This window comes from Coccinella septempunctata, chromosome 5 (assembly GCF_907165205.1).
Source record: "Coccinella septempunctata chromosome 5, icCocSept1.1, whole genome shotgun sequence".
NCBI classification, from domain to species: Eukaryota; Metazoa; Arthropoda; class Insecta; order Coleoptera; family Coccinellidae; genus Coccinella; species Coccinella septempunctata.
The window spans coordinates 378,559-394,445 of record NC_058193.1 but is presented as its reverse complement, the minus strand read 5'-3'; the positions used below and the strand labels follow the sequence as shown (position 1 = coordinate 394,445).

At 34.4% G+C, this 15,887-nt stretch overlaps 1 protein-coding gene across 1 annotated transcript; it reads left to right on the top strand.

The window, feature by feature from the left end:
- The first annotated feature begins 14,027 nt into the window (after positions 1-14,027).
- On the top strand, positions 14,028-15,600 carry LOC123312973 (putative nuclease HARBI1). Its single transcript, XM_044897614.1, has 3 exons — positions 14,028-14,335; positions 15,255-15,431; positions 15,592-15,600. The coding sequence occupies exons 1-3, from the start codon at positions 14,159-14,161 to the stop codon at positions 15,598-15,600; spliced, it is 363 nt and encodes a 120-aa protein (XP_044753549.1). The 5' UTR covers positions 14,028-14,158.
- Positions 15,601-15,887: the final 287 nt, after the last annotated feature.

Below are 15,887 nucleotides of genomic sequence, written 5' to 3'. Positions count from 1 at the left end.
TATGGCATTTTTCCAGATAAATTGAAGATTGCAGTTGTCAAGCCGATCCATAAAAAAGGTGATATGAATAATTACAACAATTATAGACCTATAAGTATCTTGCCAAGTTTCTCCAAGATTATAGAAATGGCATTTTGCAGACAAATAATGGAGTTTTTTCTGGAGAATGAAATATTTGGATGCTATCAGCATGGGTACTTGAAAGGAAAGTCTATCAAAACTGCAATTCATCAGTTTATAACTAAAATTATTGAAGCTTTTGAAAACAAGGAGCTTGCATTGGGTATGTTCCTGGACCTATCTAAGGCATATGACTGTATGGACACGGAAAAATTGATAAAGAAGTTGGAACTTTATGGAATTCGAGGACCAGCATTGAAATGGGCCAAATCATATTTGTCTCTCAGAAAACAACTAGTAGAAATAGAATCGAATGAGGAAACCATAAGATCAACCATACAGGATATAATTCTAGGTATACCACAGGGTAGCATAGCCGGTCCCCTTTTCTTTATGATATACCTTAATGATTATGGACTAATATTTGAAGCAGATAAAAGTAAAGTGACCACTGTGAACTATGTCGATGACACTAATAAGCTCATAATTGAAAAATACTTCCAGGAGCTGAAACAACTATGTGAAATCACATTGGAGAAATCAAAAGAATGGTTTGAACAAAACAATCTGATAATAAATACAGAGAAAACACAATTAATACTCTTCTCACCGACCAACTCAAAGATGGAAGAAATTGATCACATTATATTAGATCAAGTTAAATATGATCTGGCTAAATGCACAAAATTCTTGGGAGTTTATATAGAAAAAAATCTTAATTGGAAGAGACATATAAACTATCTAGGCGAAAGAGTAACGACATCTATTTATGGTTTTCGTATTATAGCCAAATATATCAGTAAAACTTACTTGAAAACAGTATACCATGCAACTGTAGAATCAAAACTGAGGTTTGGTATCGTATTTTATGGGGCAGGAAATATTAATTCACTTTTTATTGCACAAAAGAAGGCGGTCAGAATAATGAATAATTTGAAATATGGCCAATCCTGCAGAAACGAATTCAAGAAGACAGGAATTTTAACTATCTATGCAATATATATACAAGAGTGTGTCCTCTTCATTAAAGACAACAATAAATTGTTTGAAAAATACGAGAACCAGAAGTCCTTTTACGAAACGAGAAGTGTGGACTACCTCTATCCCAGGTTGAATTTGACAACATCTCAGAGACAGGTTGAATTTAGATGCCTTAAGATATATAACTCACTACCATTAGATATCAAAATTATAAGGGATGAAAAATTTTTCAAGAGAAGATTATATAAATTTCTCTTAGAACTGGAGCCTTACAGTCTAGAGGAATTTCTAAGTTGATGTGATTGCACCCATCGGATGTACCTATATTTGTTTTTGTTTTTTGACACTATTTCACTTCGTCTCCACATAACTTGTTATTTTGGATAGGATTTGAAATAAAGAACCATTATTATTATTATTATTTTCCATTACCAGGAATGATGAGACAGAAAAGGTCAAGGGTGTGAGAATACGAATATCTATCATTTATTTGAATTACAAATACAATTATGTTCCCATAATTTGAAATTTGAACATAATATTCGTATTGTCAGATGTGAAATGTTTCAATAAATTATACTACAGTCGATTGATGGTTTTGAATTTCAATCAACCATTCCCGATCTCGATTTGCTTGTTAATGAAGCTTCTGCACCCGAAATGATTCCAAAGTTTTCAAATTTGAAAGCAATACTCCTCTGAGTCTTCTATCGTCCGAATTATTCACGAGACTACGAGACCACTACGAGACTCGAAACGAGACCGAGAAAAGTCTAGTCTCTATCTCGGAATGACACAAATACAGATGATTTAATAGATGTCAATCTACAGCAGAAATATCCTGATTTCATAAAAGAAATAAGCCTGCCATTCAGTATAAAACTTCAAAGCAACCAACAAATTAAAGTTCTCAAGGCACAAAAGTGCCTGTTTTTTTCGATGCAACTGGTTCTGTTGTTAGAAAACCGAATAATTTTTGTAGAAGGATATATTTTTATACAGGTGTAATAAAACTTGAGATGTCCGAAAGAATCTTCCCAATTTTTTCCACGATCTCAGCTATTCACGATTTTAATTCTATTCACATTGCTAAATGTTTTTCGATATGCCTGAGAAGAAAATCATTATATCAGCAATGAATGAATGAATGTATTGGTGCGAGATTTCTCTTTCGCGAACATTCACGCTATGTGCTTTGCATTGAATAGATGTTTATTAAGGGAATATTTGACTTTTTGTATGACTGTTTGTATTTTGAATGTGACTGATTAATTAAATTTAAAAAGTCGGATAACAATACATTTATGTTGTGCGCATTTCATCAAAATGGTATGCAAGGATATCGATCGTTTGGCCAAAAATGATTTAAAAAAAATATATTATAAGGATATATCAGCTGCCTCAATTCTTATTCATGACATGAATATTTTTTATTCTTTTGTCATCAATATATCTGTTGATGAATCAACAAAAGATGAGGAAAACTATTTACGTACAATTTGTCCTCAAACACTCAAAATATCTGAACTCACTCAGTGGAACCGAACGAAAATAGTGAAGAAGAAGCAGATTGTATAAATCGCGTCCATTCTATAGAAGATTGCTGCTGAAATTGCAAAATATTAAATTAGAGAATGATGAAGGACGAAAAGAAAACATTTTCTGAATGAGGAATTAAGAGACTCATTTAAGAGAAATACTTACTCTTCGTTCCTGTTTGGAGAGCTCTGATGTTTAGAGGTCAATCTCGAGTGAACAACTCCATGGTTGAAGCATAATTTGGACAATTGAAAAAATATATTTTGGATGGTCAGAGGAACTTGAAATGTTCGCGTTTTATCACTGCATTACGTGAGGACATTTTGTCTTTAGTAGTATAGAGTCAGATACGAAAAAAAAAGTGGCTCACAAAATGTTACACAGATGAAAATCTTCACAGGAAACGTGGGCTAAGAAAGTCAGAACATTTCAATGGAGGATTTTTGAAATCGTATAAATTGGAAAACAGATTATATTATTAATTATATATTAAGATTACATGCCTATTGACGTGATTTTTCCAGAAAGAAGATAACGATGTGCACACTGTGGACAGGGAGTGGGCAGTCAAACTCTGTCCTGGATCAAGTGTGATAACAAAAATTGTAACCTTTGGTATCACCAAAAATGTATTGATCCAACTGATAAGCTCAATTTTGGAGAAGAAGAACCTGAAGTTCGAAAATTTTCTCTGCTACCTAAAGGTTGCGAGGAAAGGAGAAAAATAATTGATGTACTGAGGAAGGAAGGATCTTACCAGTACAACACTGACGAGAATCTAAATTCGGGGTATCTTATCGTCACACGGAGGCCAATGAAAAATTTGAAAAAAACTATGAATGATTATAAAATATGCCCCTCTTGCAAGGGCATGTTCCCCAAATATACGATACGGAAACCACTACCCTAAGTGCTTACCCTCTTATCAAATAGGGGACAGATTCACGACAATATTAAGTAACAGGGTAATATATATAATTATGATTTTCGATCCGCAAACTCTGTTTTTAAAAAGAATTTTATTCTTTCAATTATAAATCACAATTTCGAAAAACTAAATGACTTTATAATTGGACAGAGCGGAAAGGAGTTACAAACAGAATGAATTCTAAAATGGAACTAAACTAGAATGTGTCTCTTTTCACATGGAAACCTTGGATTCTGGAAGAATCCGAGTCATCACTTTCTTCTCGCACTAACACTTTCCGCGAAGACGAAGCTGGCGTCAGCGTTCCAGTACGAGGAGCATCTCGTAATACTTTCCCCCTTAAGAGATAACGTCTCTGTTATCTGCTGGGTGGCCTTGGGTGATGTCTTCCATTTCTACGTGTATGATTTTCCTTGGACTGTAGATTAACTCGGAGATCCTTGTTTTGTTCTTTATAACGAAGATGATTCCAAGAATTGTGAAACAGCACAATATCACACTTGTAGACTGGTGAATGACCTGAGTTATTGGATGTAGGTACATGGGCTGGTCTGAAAGTTTTTCTGCTTCTTGAAGGATTGAAGTTGGTTCTTTCAGATGCCTCAGGTGAAATTCAATTTTGTGGGTGGAGTTCAATGAAATTTTCGAAATGTTTTTGGCAGTTATTTCGAAAATCGGAACTGTGTCATCGTAGATGGATTCTTCAATAATAATTCGGCAGGTGGAACTTAGAAGGTTGATTCCCTGGATTGATTTCCTGGATAGAATTCCATGGCAGTCTTCTAGTACTGTTTTGTTCTTTTTGAAGAGGGTCAGGAGCTGGTGATTCTTCAGCGGGTGGATGATATTGAAGTCGTTGTTCACTAGTGTTGTTTGGCATCGACCTGGGGTTGACAGAATGCATGCTTCCTTGGTAGGCTGTTGAAGGCAAAGCACCATCGAACTTCCCAATGTTGATTTGCATATTTCATTGGTCCAATATTCCTCGTTGTTGATTTTGATGGAATACGTCCTTGGCGGGATCACAGCAATATCTTGGGTATTGGGTACAGGGTAGATTCGGGAATATGAAGCAATTACTCGTTTGAGAATTGGGATTTTGAGAAGGAATGTGATAGTTTCCTCCGTTCCAATGACAGACATTTTTGCATATTCGATTATTTTGAAAAGATGAACATGATCAATTGGTGATAGTTGCTGTGTCTTATAAATTTTTTCAAGATATGTCCCGATGGAATAAAGTTCTTCAACTTTAATGACTTCTAAATTTGGAATTTCTCTCATTGCAAAACTTATAGTCCTTTCTAGCATTAATAAAGTGTTCAAGAGTGCTTGGGACTGAAGCATTTGGTATTCTACAATGATTCGAAATCCTTCGGTAGATTCAATATTCTGGAATAATGCTTTAGTATGAATAATATTTTCGTTTAGCAGAGCCAAATCTTCTGAATATCTTTTTGACAAATGATTAGCAAAAGAAGTTAATTTATTTATCCTTTCGATTTCGGAAGATTTGCTGTTGTGAAGGCTTTCTAAATTTTCGTTAATAGTTTTCAGATCATCATCGTCTAGGTTACCTGTAATGAATTTAATACCTTTTCCGATGAAATTAGCCAAACCTCTTCTAACTTTTCTATTGACAAATTTTCGTAAGATTTGTTCGATTTGATCCAAATTCAAACTCAATTGGTGAAAAAGTCGACGGGGTAATTCATCGAATGTTTGGTCTTTCTGAAGGTCATTAAAATTATCGTTCAACTGATCGAAATTGTCTTGCAAATTAGTAATATTTATGAAGAAAAGAAAATTATGGTAATGATCAAGAATTTTGGCATGACTCAAAGGTTCTTCAAAGTATCCATTACTTTTTATTTCGTGGACCTGAAGGGCCTGGTTTGTTTGGGTCTGAATCAGGAGGATCAGCAGTATCCTGAAAAGAACAAACGTTTTTTCTTAGTTTTTTGACTTTTTGTATGTGCGCTGTTGTTTCTCTTGATTTTGTAGTTAGACCACTTATTTTGTTTTGTTGTTGCTGTTCAACAATAATTTTTTCGAAGGGTGGATCCGTTTTTCTCGGTCTGTTTCGTTCGACGTAAACTTCTGCTTGCTCTAAATTTGGAGGGGCATTTCGCTTTTCGTTCAGCTTGTTTAATGTTTTCTGAGCTTTGTTTTTATTTCGTTCGTAAATATGGTCAAAAAATGGCAAAATTTCCTGTTTTCGTTATACTGCTCATAAATAGTCATATTCAAATCAAATTCTGGTAATTTGTATCGATTGATTATAAATTAATGTTGCTGTTATCATGAGATTAGCTGGATTTTCATTTGGGTTTTTCAATTTGAGAATTCTGAGTTTTTCCAAAATTGTTGAATGGAATCGTTCAATTGGAGAATTTGAGCTCGGATTGTTCACTGTTGTAAAATGTAGATTGATTTTGTTCAATTTACAATAAATACTCTGTGAAAGTCTTGTTCTGAAATTCTCGTCCTTCGTCACAAACAATCTTTTGTGGAATATTGTGATGTGAAAAATAATGACGTAATTTATTGAGAATTGTTAAAGCAGTGCCGTCTTTTAAAAGGTATGATTGCGCGTATTTTGAAAATAAATCAATTATTGTTAAAAACTTCGAATTTTGAAAAGAAAATGTATCAATGTGGATTACTTCGAAAGGTCGCTTAGCTAGGAGGGGACCTGAAAATTTCAATTTATAAGGGTTTCTCTCGTATTTTGATTTAAGGCATAATTCGCATTTATTTATGATTTCTGTGATTTTATTCCTCATTTTTGGCCAATAGTATTTTTTCGATAATTGATTAAATGTTTCTGAAATACCATTATGGTTTTTATCATGATATTCTGAAATGATTTCGACTTGATTCTCTTCACAAGGTACATCTAATAAAAGGGTGTTGCTTATATAAAGTTTCACGGAGTAATTGAAGGATTCTTTGCAAAATCTGATGAAAGGGAGTCGTAATTTATTATCTCTGAAAAATATTCCGTAAGATTCATTCGGTCTAAAAATTTCTTTGAAAAAAGTTGAAAAATCATTTTCCATGAAATTTTGTCTTATTGTTATGTTGTAAGTATTTTTCTGAAAATTTTTTGTGAATTTTAAATTGTATTGTTCGCCAATATTTAGAATAATTCTATTCGGATATATATTCACAGAAGATTCCGTGATTGGAATAACTTTTCCATTGTCTTCTTGAGTTGAATGAATGGTGGCATTAGAATCATTATTATTTGCTTCATGTTGATGATTGGGATCATCGTTATTTTGACGATTGTCTGGGGGGTTCAAAATATTTTCAAGTTCTTCATCACTAAGTACCGGAAGATCATTAATATTAGGTAAAATTGAGGAAACTTCTATATTTAGGTCATTTTCTGATAATAAAGAGTCTTCATTTTCTCTGTTATTGATTTCAATTCGCGATAGGGCATCCGCAACTTTATTTTCTTTTCCTTTTTTATGAATTATGTTGAAATCAAATTCATCAAGTTTCAATTTCCATCTTATGAGCCTGGAATTAGGTTCTTTTATTTTATAAAGCCAAACAAGGGGATTATGATCAGTTTCTATTATGAAATTTTGTCCGTAGAGGTATGGTCGAAAATGTTTTGTTGAATCTAAAATTGAGAGGAGTTCTTTTTCTATGGTTGAATAATTTTTTTCGGCTGAATTTAGGGTTCTTGAATAATAGGCAACTGGGCGGTTGTCTTGTGATAATACACTTCCAATTGCAACATTTGAAGCATCTGTTGTTAATTTAAATGTTTTTTCAAAATCTGGATAAGCTAATATCGGAGCATTTGTCAATAATTCTTTACATAATTGAAAAGCATTTACATAGTCGGGATCATCAATTTTAATTTTCGCTCCTTTCTTAAGGCATTTGGTCATGGGAGAAACTATGTGAGCAAAATTTTGAATGAATCGTCTGTAATAACCTATTAATCCTAAAAATGATTTGATTTCCTTCACTGTGCGTGGAATAGGGTACTTTTCAACAGCTTTCAGTTTAGAGGGATTCGGAGATATTCCGTCAGGAGTTATTAAGTGTCCTAAGAATTCGACATTTTTACTCAAAAATTCACATTTGTCAAGTTCAATTTTGAGGTTGAATTCTCTAATTTTTTCAAAAATTGATTTCAAATGGCAAATATGTTCTTGTAACGATTTTGAAAATACGACAATGCCATCCATGTAAACGAAACAAAACTTATGAAGATATTCTTTAAGTACATTGACCATTACGCGTTGAAATGTACTGGGTCCATTTTTCAATCCGTAGGGCATACGAAGATATTCGTAGTGACCATTATTCACGGTGAATGCAGTTTTTTCTATTGATTCCTCGTCCATTTCGATTTGGTGAAAGGCTTTTGCCATATCGAGTGTCGAAAAATAGCAACTTTTTCCTAAATTATCCAAAATTTCTTCTATTCGCGGGAGCGGATATTTATCCTCAATGGTTTTTTCATTTAAACGGCGATAATCAATGACCATACGATATTTCTTTTGGCCGGAAGCATCTTTCTTTTTGTCTACAATCCAAACTGGAGCACTGTAGGGTGAAATAGATGGACGAATGATATTATCATCTAAAAGTTTTTGAATTTGTTCTTGAATAATCTTTTTCATGCTGTGAGGGTGTCTGAAAGATTTAACGTGAACGGGTTTTTCATCTTTCGTTCTTATTTTATGCTTGACAGTATTGCTAAAAGAGAGATCGCAGTTTTCGTTATAGAAAATATTTTTGAATTTACTACAAAGTTTCAAAATTTCTCGTTTTTCTTCAGAATTCATGTGTTGCGTACGAATATTTTTTGAAAGTTTTAATTTAGAATTTTCAATTTGAGGAGCACATATTTCTGTTTCAGATATTGATTTCACGGGTATTCTTTCCGAAAAGTTAATCTCTAAATTCCCGTTAATTGATTCTGAAATAGGAATTAGGCAAATACCATTTTTTGCTCGTGCTATACATTCTGGTGTTGAGAATTTTTTAAAATTAATTTCGGGTAGTAAAACGTCGCCATTTTCTAGGGATACTGGAATTTTTACAAATGTTCTTGCTATAGTTTTATTTGGTTTAAGTTTATTCGTGGAGTACTCGAGGTTAAAAGGTATTTTCAAATTTTTCATTTCCAAAATGTGGTTTTGATAGTCAATCTTTGCACCTAATTTTTGCAAATCGGATGTTCCTAATAAAGCATCGAAATTTTTATGCCAGTCGACAACATGTAAATGAATATTGTCGAGGATTCCTAATTCGTAAAACAGTGGAATATTGATGTCATCATCAGCGTTAATTGTATTTCCTAATCCGGACACACTGAATTTTTCTTTGAACAAAAATTGGAAAAATTTCTCAAATGCTGGTTTTCTATTAATGACTGAATTTGTGGCACCCGAGTCTATTAAAATTTTCAAATTTATTTTTGGAAGATAAATGTAAGGAAGTTTTGATTTTATTTTCAAGGAATTGAGATCTAAGTTCCTGGGGTTTCTGGAGGAGCTTCTTGAAAATTTTCATCCATTTCGTAATAATAATTCTCATCTTCTTCGGAAAAATTCATAACATTTTCTTCAGAATGTTCGGGTTCGTAAGATTCAGCTTCATGATCGATTACATCATCGGGTTTGAATTGTACGTTGAATAATTGTTTTTGTGGGAATTTCGAATTTCTGGTAGAAATCGACATAGGCGTCGGTTTTGTATTTCTGGTCGAAATTGACATTGGTGTCGGTTCTGGATTCGATTTATAGATACTTGACCCTGGTTTAGTACCAAAAACTTCTTGATCTGTGAAAAATTTCTGATTATTTCTCAAAGGTTGATTATTTGGAAAAACAATGTTTGGTAAGTTTTGATTAGAGTTGCTATTGGAAAATCTTGTTGGTAAATTTTGATTGAAACTGTTATTAGAAAATCTAGGTAAATGATCATTATAATTTTGATTCTGTTTGAAATGAGGTTGTGCCAAAGGCTTCTTGGTTTCTTGGGATTTACGAAGAAATTCGGAATATTCCCATTCTTGTTTCCTGTTGTCATAAAATTTACATTTATTAATGCATTCTTCTAAGCTCTTCAACTCGAAATTGCTTATATAGGATCTATAAGGTTCGAGTAATCCTGCTTGGAATGTTTTTAGTGACAATTTCTCTGCTTCGCATTTTTTATAAGTTAATAGATTTTGGTCTTGTATATTCAAAGAGAGGTGTTGTAAGAGATCACTCAGAGTTTTTGAAATTCGGCAATAATAATCTAAATAATTTTCGTGTCTTTTTTGGACGCATTGTGAAACCGCAGCAATTAATAGTTCTTCGTTCCTTTGATCTCCGTATCTCTGAAGGAGAGCACGTCTGATCGAAGGCCAATCCGTCGCATTTTGGAAAGAGATGAAGTCTCGTGCTTCATTTAAGATTTTCGAACGGATCGAAAAATTCAAGCAAAATTCGAGATCGGTTGTTAGTCTGCCACGTAAATGTAAGACTAAATTATCTACCTCGTTTATGAAAATTGATAAATTTTTACCCGGTGAAAATTCTGGAATAGAATTAAGTAATAATTGGATGTCTTGTCTAGACATAGGGTCGGCTACTGTTGGGAGTGTTGGGGTGTTAGAAGAGTTTTGATTCATTTCGTTATTCCTAATAGGATACGGCCGAAATCGATTATTCCTAAGTAAGCGTTCTTGAATATTATGAGAATTCAAAGATTCTAAAATTTCTGGCTCTTCAGCAATTATCTCTAATTGATGAGATGAGTCTGTCATCGAAATAAAGAATACTGGTGATATAGGAAATGTGGTGGAAAATAGGACTTACACCAAGATTTGCATCCTAGGGTGGAACGTCCTTCCTTCTGGTCGAAGTGGGTTGGTGAAGTTTGGAATTTCGCACTAAGAGTTAAAACTCAACGGGGTTCCTCGAACAGTTTGTGTTCACTAGTGGAAACTATTTTCAGTTAGTTCGTTTCTTGAAAAAACCGAAAACCGTTGCGAAATCCTGTTCGCAGCGCCAATTATGATTTTCGATCCGCAAACTCTGTTTTTAAAAAGAATTTTATTCTTTCAATTATAAATCACAATTTCGAAAAACTAAATGACTTTATAATTGGACAGAGCGGAAAGGAGTTACAAACAGAATGAATTCTAAAATGGAACTAAACTAGAATGTGTCTCTTTTCACATGGAAACCTTGGATTCTGGAAGAATCCGAGTCATCACTTTCTTCTCGCACTAACACTTTCCGCGAAGACGAAGCTGGCGTCAGCGTTCCAGTACGAGGAGCATCTCGTAATAATATGATATACATAAAATTGCAAGCCCTGTATTGAGGGATATAGTTTTCCCGGTCCTCCGGGAAGATGAGGTCACAAAATATCGACTGTCACATCTCCATAAGATGATTAGATCAAAACTACGATTAATCGGGAAATTTTTAATCGAATTGAAAAAAATTGACCCCCAAATTCGTGACTTTTCAATAATTTACTGCCCCGATTATTTTGATAAAGTGTTGGAGGCAGTAAATAAAACTGCAAAATTGGACACTCTGCTGCAGAAATATGAGGCTCCTGCAACAGCCTCGGAATTGGGTACCACACTAAAAAAATGTGAAAAACTACTAGTGACCATGTCCATAAAGGAGAGGGACAGTAATAAAGAAACCTTAGTGTAAGACTTTTTTAAACTCCTAGAGGCGGACTTCTCCTCGAAAGTGAATAAAACCGTGATGGAAAATCAACTACAGCAAAAAAGGAACAAAAAAAATTAAGTTGCCGACCGTTGATGATGTTTCGACATTTAATAAGTATCTACTTGGATGTTAATTGTGAAAAGTATTACAATGACCTGCTAGTCAACTTCAAAGCCCACACGTGGAAGGAATTAGCCTCTTACACCCTTATTGCAATACAAACATTCAATAGGAGGAGAGCAGGAGAAATTGAGAGAGCGACCATCGAGGATTATAAAAATAATCAATCACTGGTGGAAAATGACGATCCCGTATTTTATAGATCTCTGCCCGAAGAATACAGAAAAAATGCGGAAAGGTATTCTCGATTTGAAATAAGGGGGAAAAAAGCTCGAGGGGTGCCAGTGCTAATTTCAAAAAAATTAGTGGCATGCCTCGACATGGTACTGAAGCACAGGGAGAGAGCAGGGGTTTCACCATCCAACCCATATTTATTTGGAATTCCGGGAGGTTCTCTTGTTCCCAACACCTTAAGGCCTGTGATTTGATGAGGAGGTTTGCAGAGGATTCAGGCATATCGACTCACCACCTCATCAGAGGAACACAATTAAGGACGCAGTTGGCCACCCAATCTTCTATGCTCATTTTGGATGAAAACGAGGTCAGCGATTTGGCCAATTTCCTTGGGCACGCTGAAAAAATTCACCGTGACCACTACAGGATGCCTGTCGTAAGCAGGGAAATTGGAAGAGTCTCGAGGTTACTAGAAATGGGGGTTCAAAATAATCCCCTTTGACGTACCTGCTGGGCGCAATGGTACGTATTTTTCTATTTTCAAGAATCCAGTGAATGAGGTTTTTATTTAATCTCATAAACAACTTTTGATTCCGAGTGAGACCGATTTCACTGATATCATCAAACTCAATAGTTGTAAACAAACATCAGACTTCAAAAATTTCGATAAAATTTTCAAAGACAATAAAATTCTCAAACGTCTCGAAAAATCCATAGTGTAAAACTTTTTCTAGAGATAACTCTTTCCTGATGTTAGATTTTTGACACACAAAAGATAATCATAACCAGGATTGCCAACAGATCTATGCCTATGGATGGATTCAGAAACGTGATCTAGACAGCCCTAGCCGACCTTTCCTTTCGGTATTCTGTATCATGTATCTCGAACAGAGGATGTGAAAAATGGGTGTTTCAAATTGAAGGGTCGAAAATGATCGGAATGATTGAATCATTTCGATTTCAAGATCCTTTATCCGTATGATCGAATCCGTGATCTACACAACCCTACCCGACCTCTCATTTCGTGTTCTTACATGATATCGTATCAGAGGCATATGTGCTCTCATACAGTTGGTTTACGGTCAATGGTTTTTCGTTTTTCACGAAACCATCATATTTGAGAAAAGTAATTGGCACTAACATTACTGTTTTTTTTTTATCGCTTGTAAAATTTACGATAAAGATATGTATGGATTAGTTTTATTCGATGATGGAGTATATCATTGTACGAAATCATTAAATATAAAACTACGCGAAAATGGACGGTGTAGTGCCAAATGGCATTCGAAATGGTTTGATGCGGAATTCTTGTGTAGTGGAAGTCAAGAACTGTGTCTTTCTATTAAAAATTCGTTGGTTTTCAATGTACCTCGTGTTGATAAGTATTTTTGGTAGATTGATTTTATTGTTACTCCGTTAGTAATTTATTCTCGTTGGTATTCATTCAAATACTACTGGTCTAACAAAGAGGATTGATTAAATAATTTCGATTTGTTGCCAATCAATAATTCAGTTCCGCAAGTTTCAAAATTGATGTAAGGAAGGTTTTAACGGCATGCAGACAGGAATTGAATTCTGAAAAAAGTACCACCCAGAGCAGGATTTGAACCTACGACCCCCCGATTACCGGTCAGGTACTCTCCCAACTGAGCTACCCGGGCTGACGTGAGGATCCATCTGCATTGTCTGGAAACCACTATCTTCAGAATTCACATGTTAGTATTATCACTTTCGGGAAATGGATATGTTGAATCCCGAAGATCATTGAAAGCGAATGTGTATCCCCTTAACCTATAACATTTCCAATCGCTTTCGAACGCCGGAGTTCGGAAGTGATAATACTAACATGTGAATTCTGAAGATAGTGGTTTCCAGACAATGCAGATGGATCCTCACGTCAGCCCGGGTAGCTCAGTTGGGAGAGTACCTGACCGGTAATCGGGGGGTCGTAGGTTCGAATCCTGCTCAGGGTGGTACATTTTTCAGAATTCAATTCCTGTCTGCATGCCGTTAAAACCTTCCTTATATTATATTTCCAGACATTAAAACTATCATTATAATTCAAAATTGATGTCGGAACGAGATTACATTTCGTCACGTGTTGGTTTTGGAACCTCAAAATTTCAATTGAAGCTCATGAATTTCAACTTTAAAGCCAGACACAGAGAGAAAACGGCGTGCAACATGCAAATAATGACAACCATCAACTTTCGCACTTATTGCCCACACACATGAGAGAAAAGAACGCGGAATAATGCGCAAAGAACACTTATAATAGTAGTAGTGCGAGAATTCGTCAGTTCGAAAATATCATAAGCGGGAGATGAGGAATACTGCCTGATGGCAGTGGCGTACGCTTGTTTAGTGAAAAAGAAGCAATTGAAGTCGCTTCGAGAGAGGAAGCCAAGGAGTAAATGGGTTAAGAGTGGCTTTTGCAGAGAAAACAATTTTCCCATATCAATCTTCTACAAGAATTGCGTTTGGAAGTTGAAGACTGGCGAAATTATCTTAGAATGGATGAAGATTGCTATTTGAATTTATTAGCGTTAGTAACACCATTGATTGGAAAAAAAATACACCAATGAGACAGCCAATATCTGTGCATGAACGATTGACTGCTACACTTCGGTTTTTAGCAACCGGTAGAAATTACGAAGATTTGAAGTTTTCAACAATAATTTCTCCTCAGTCATTGGGTCAAATAATTCCAAAATGTTGCAGTGCTATTTATGAAGTATTACGTCGTGAGTACATGAAGGTAAGTTGTTTGAAAAATATTTGCATACTGATAAGGAAACAAAATTAATATGAAAAATAGAATTTTATTCGTAAGTATGTATTCATAAAAATCTTCAAAATAAAAATGCATTCCTTTGATAAAATAATAACAAAATATTTTTAAATATATATATATATATATAGAGGATAATAAAAAAATAAATAACAAAATGATAATTCTCACTCGGTATATCACAATTTTAATGTCAGATGTACTTTGTACATCATATTTGTGAAGACTGATATAATATAGTTTTAAGTATTTCTGTGGAATGAAATATCTGTAGGATGTGTGTGGATGGTGTGTTGAATGATTGATGTTTTATTGAATTCTCTCTAGGTATGTGTGGTACAGGTGTAGGTGGTAAATGTTGCCCTAAATATGAATACATATTGTTTGATGTCATACTGAATGGTTGCATATTAGGTGGAAATGATGGAACAGGCTCCACCTGATAACAATTACTATCAAAATTGTGTGAGGGTGGATAGACTATTAAGGTGTGTCTGTTTACATTTCCCATCTGAGCTTCAAATAATAACTCATTCATTAATTTCTCCGTGTAAAGTCTTGTCTCCCTCGGTAAACTTCTCAGTTTGCAAGCAAAATTTTTGCCTGAAATAGAAAATTCATCCTCACTCGAACTAGCGCGTAATCGTTCTTGCACTAAAGTTAACACATCATCTGCTTGCTCTTCTGGCCTAGTTTTCCGTTTCCGCGTCATTCTTTTGAATGTTGAAGATGGTGTGTTTAATGTATCTTTTTCTCTTGGATCGCTAGTCCCAATTTCGGATACATGCATGGAACTGGATGAACTTGGCACAGACAAAGAACATCTGGTTTCATCCAAGCTTGTGATTTCCTAAAATAAAAAATTGATTAGCGTGTTTTTTTTTAGTTTCCATCAACAGAGAGTGAGTGGCTTCATATTGCTGAAGAATTTGAGAAAACCAGCAATTTTCCAAATTTATTAGGAGCAGTCGATGGAAAACATGTTCGTATAATTCCACCCTCTGGAAGTGGGTCCTATTTTTTTAACTATAAAGGAGAACATAGTTTAGTTCTCATGGCTATAGTTGATGAATTTCATTTTCTGAATGAACACAATTTTCCTTGAAGAAATTTTTTCATAAATCGAACACAACTATTTTTTACATGCCTACAGCATGGTTGTACTTGTAAAACACGCTGTATATAAATAGGTTCTTTTTTATTACCTGATTTTTATTTTTCAGAACTGTTGAAAATTGACTTGTCATCAAATAATACAGAAAAAGACCATTGCGAAAAGTATGGAGAAATTATTCTTGAAAATAATGAAGATGAAATTAATAACAAAAAGGAAAAAAGCAATCACAATAATGAAGAGAACATCAATGAAGTTAATTCCTCTGATAAGACTATTGATAAAACATGTTCTATTTTTCATATTTCAACATCTTCTAATTAAAAAAAAATGGGTATATTCGGTCAAAACTTTGATAATTATCTGGGTATGAATCTGCATCACTAATTGTACAAGCATTCAAAG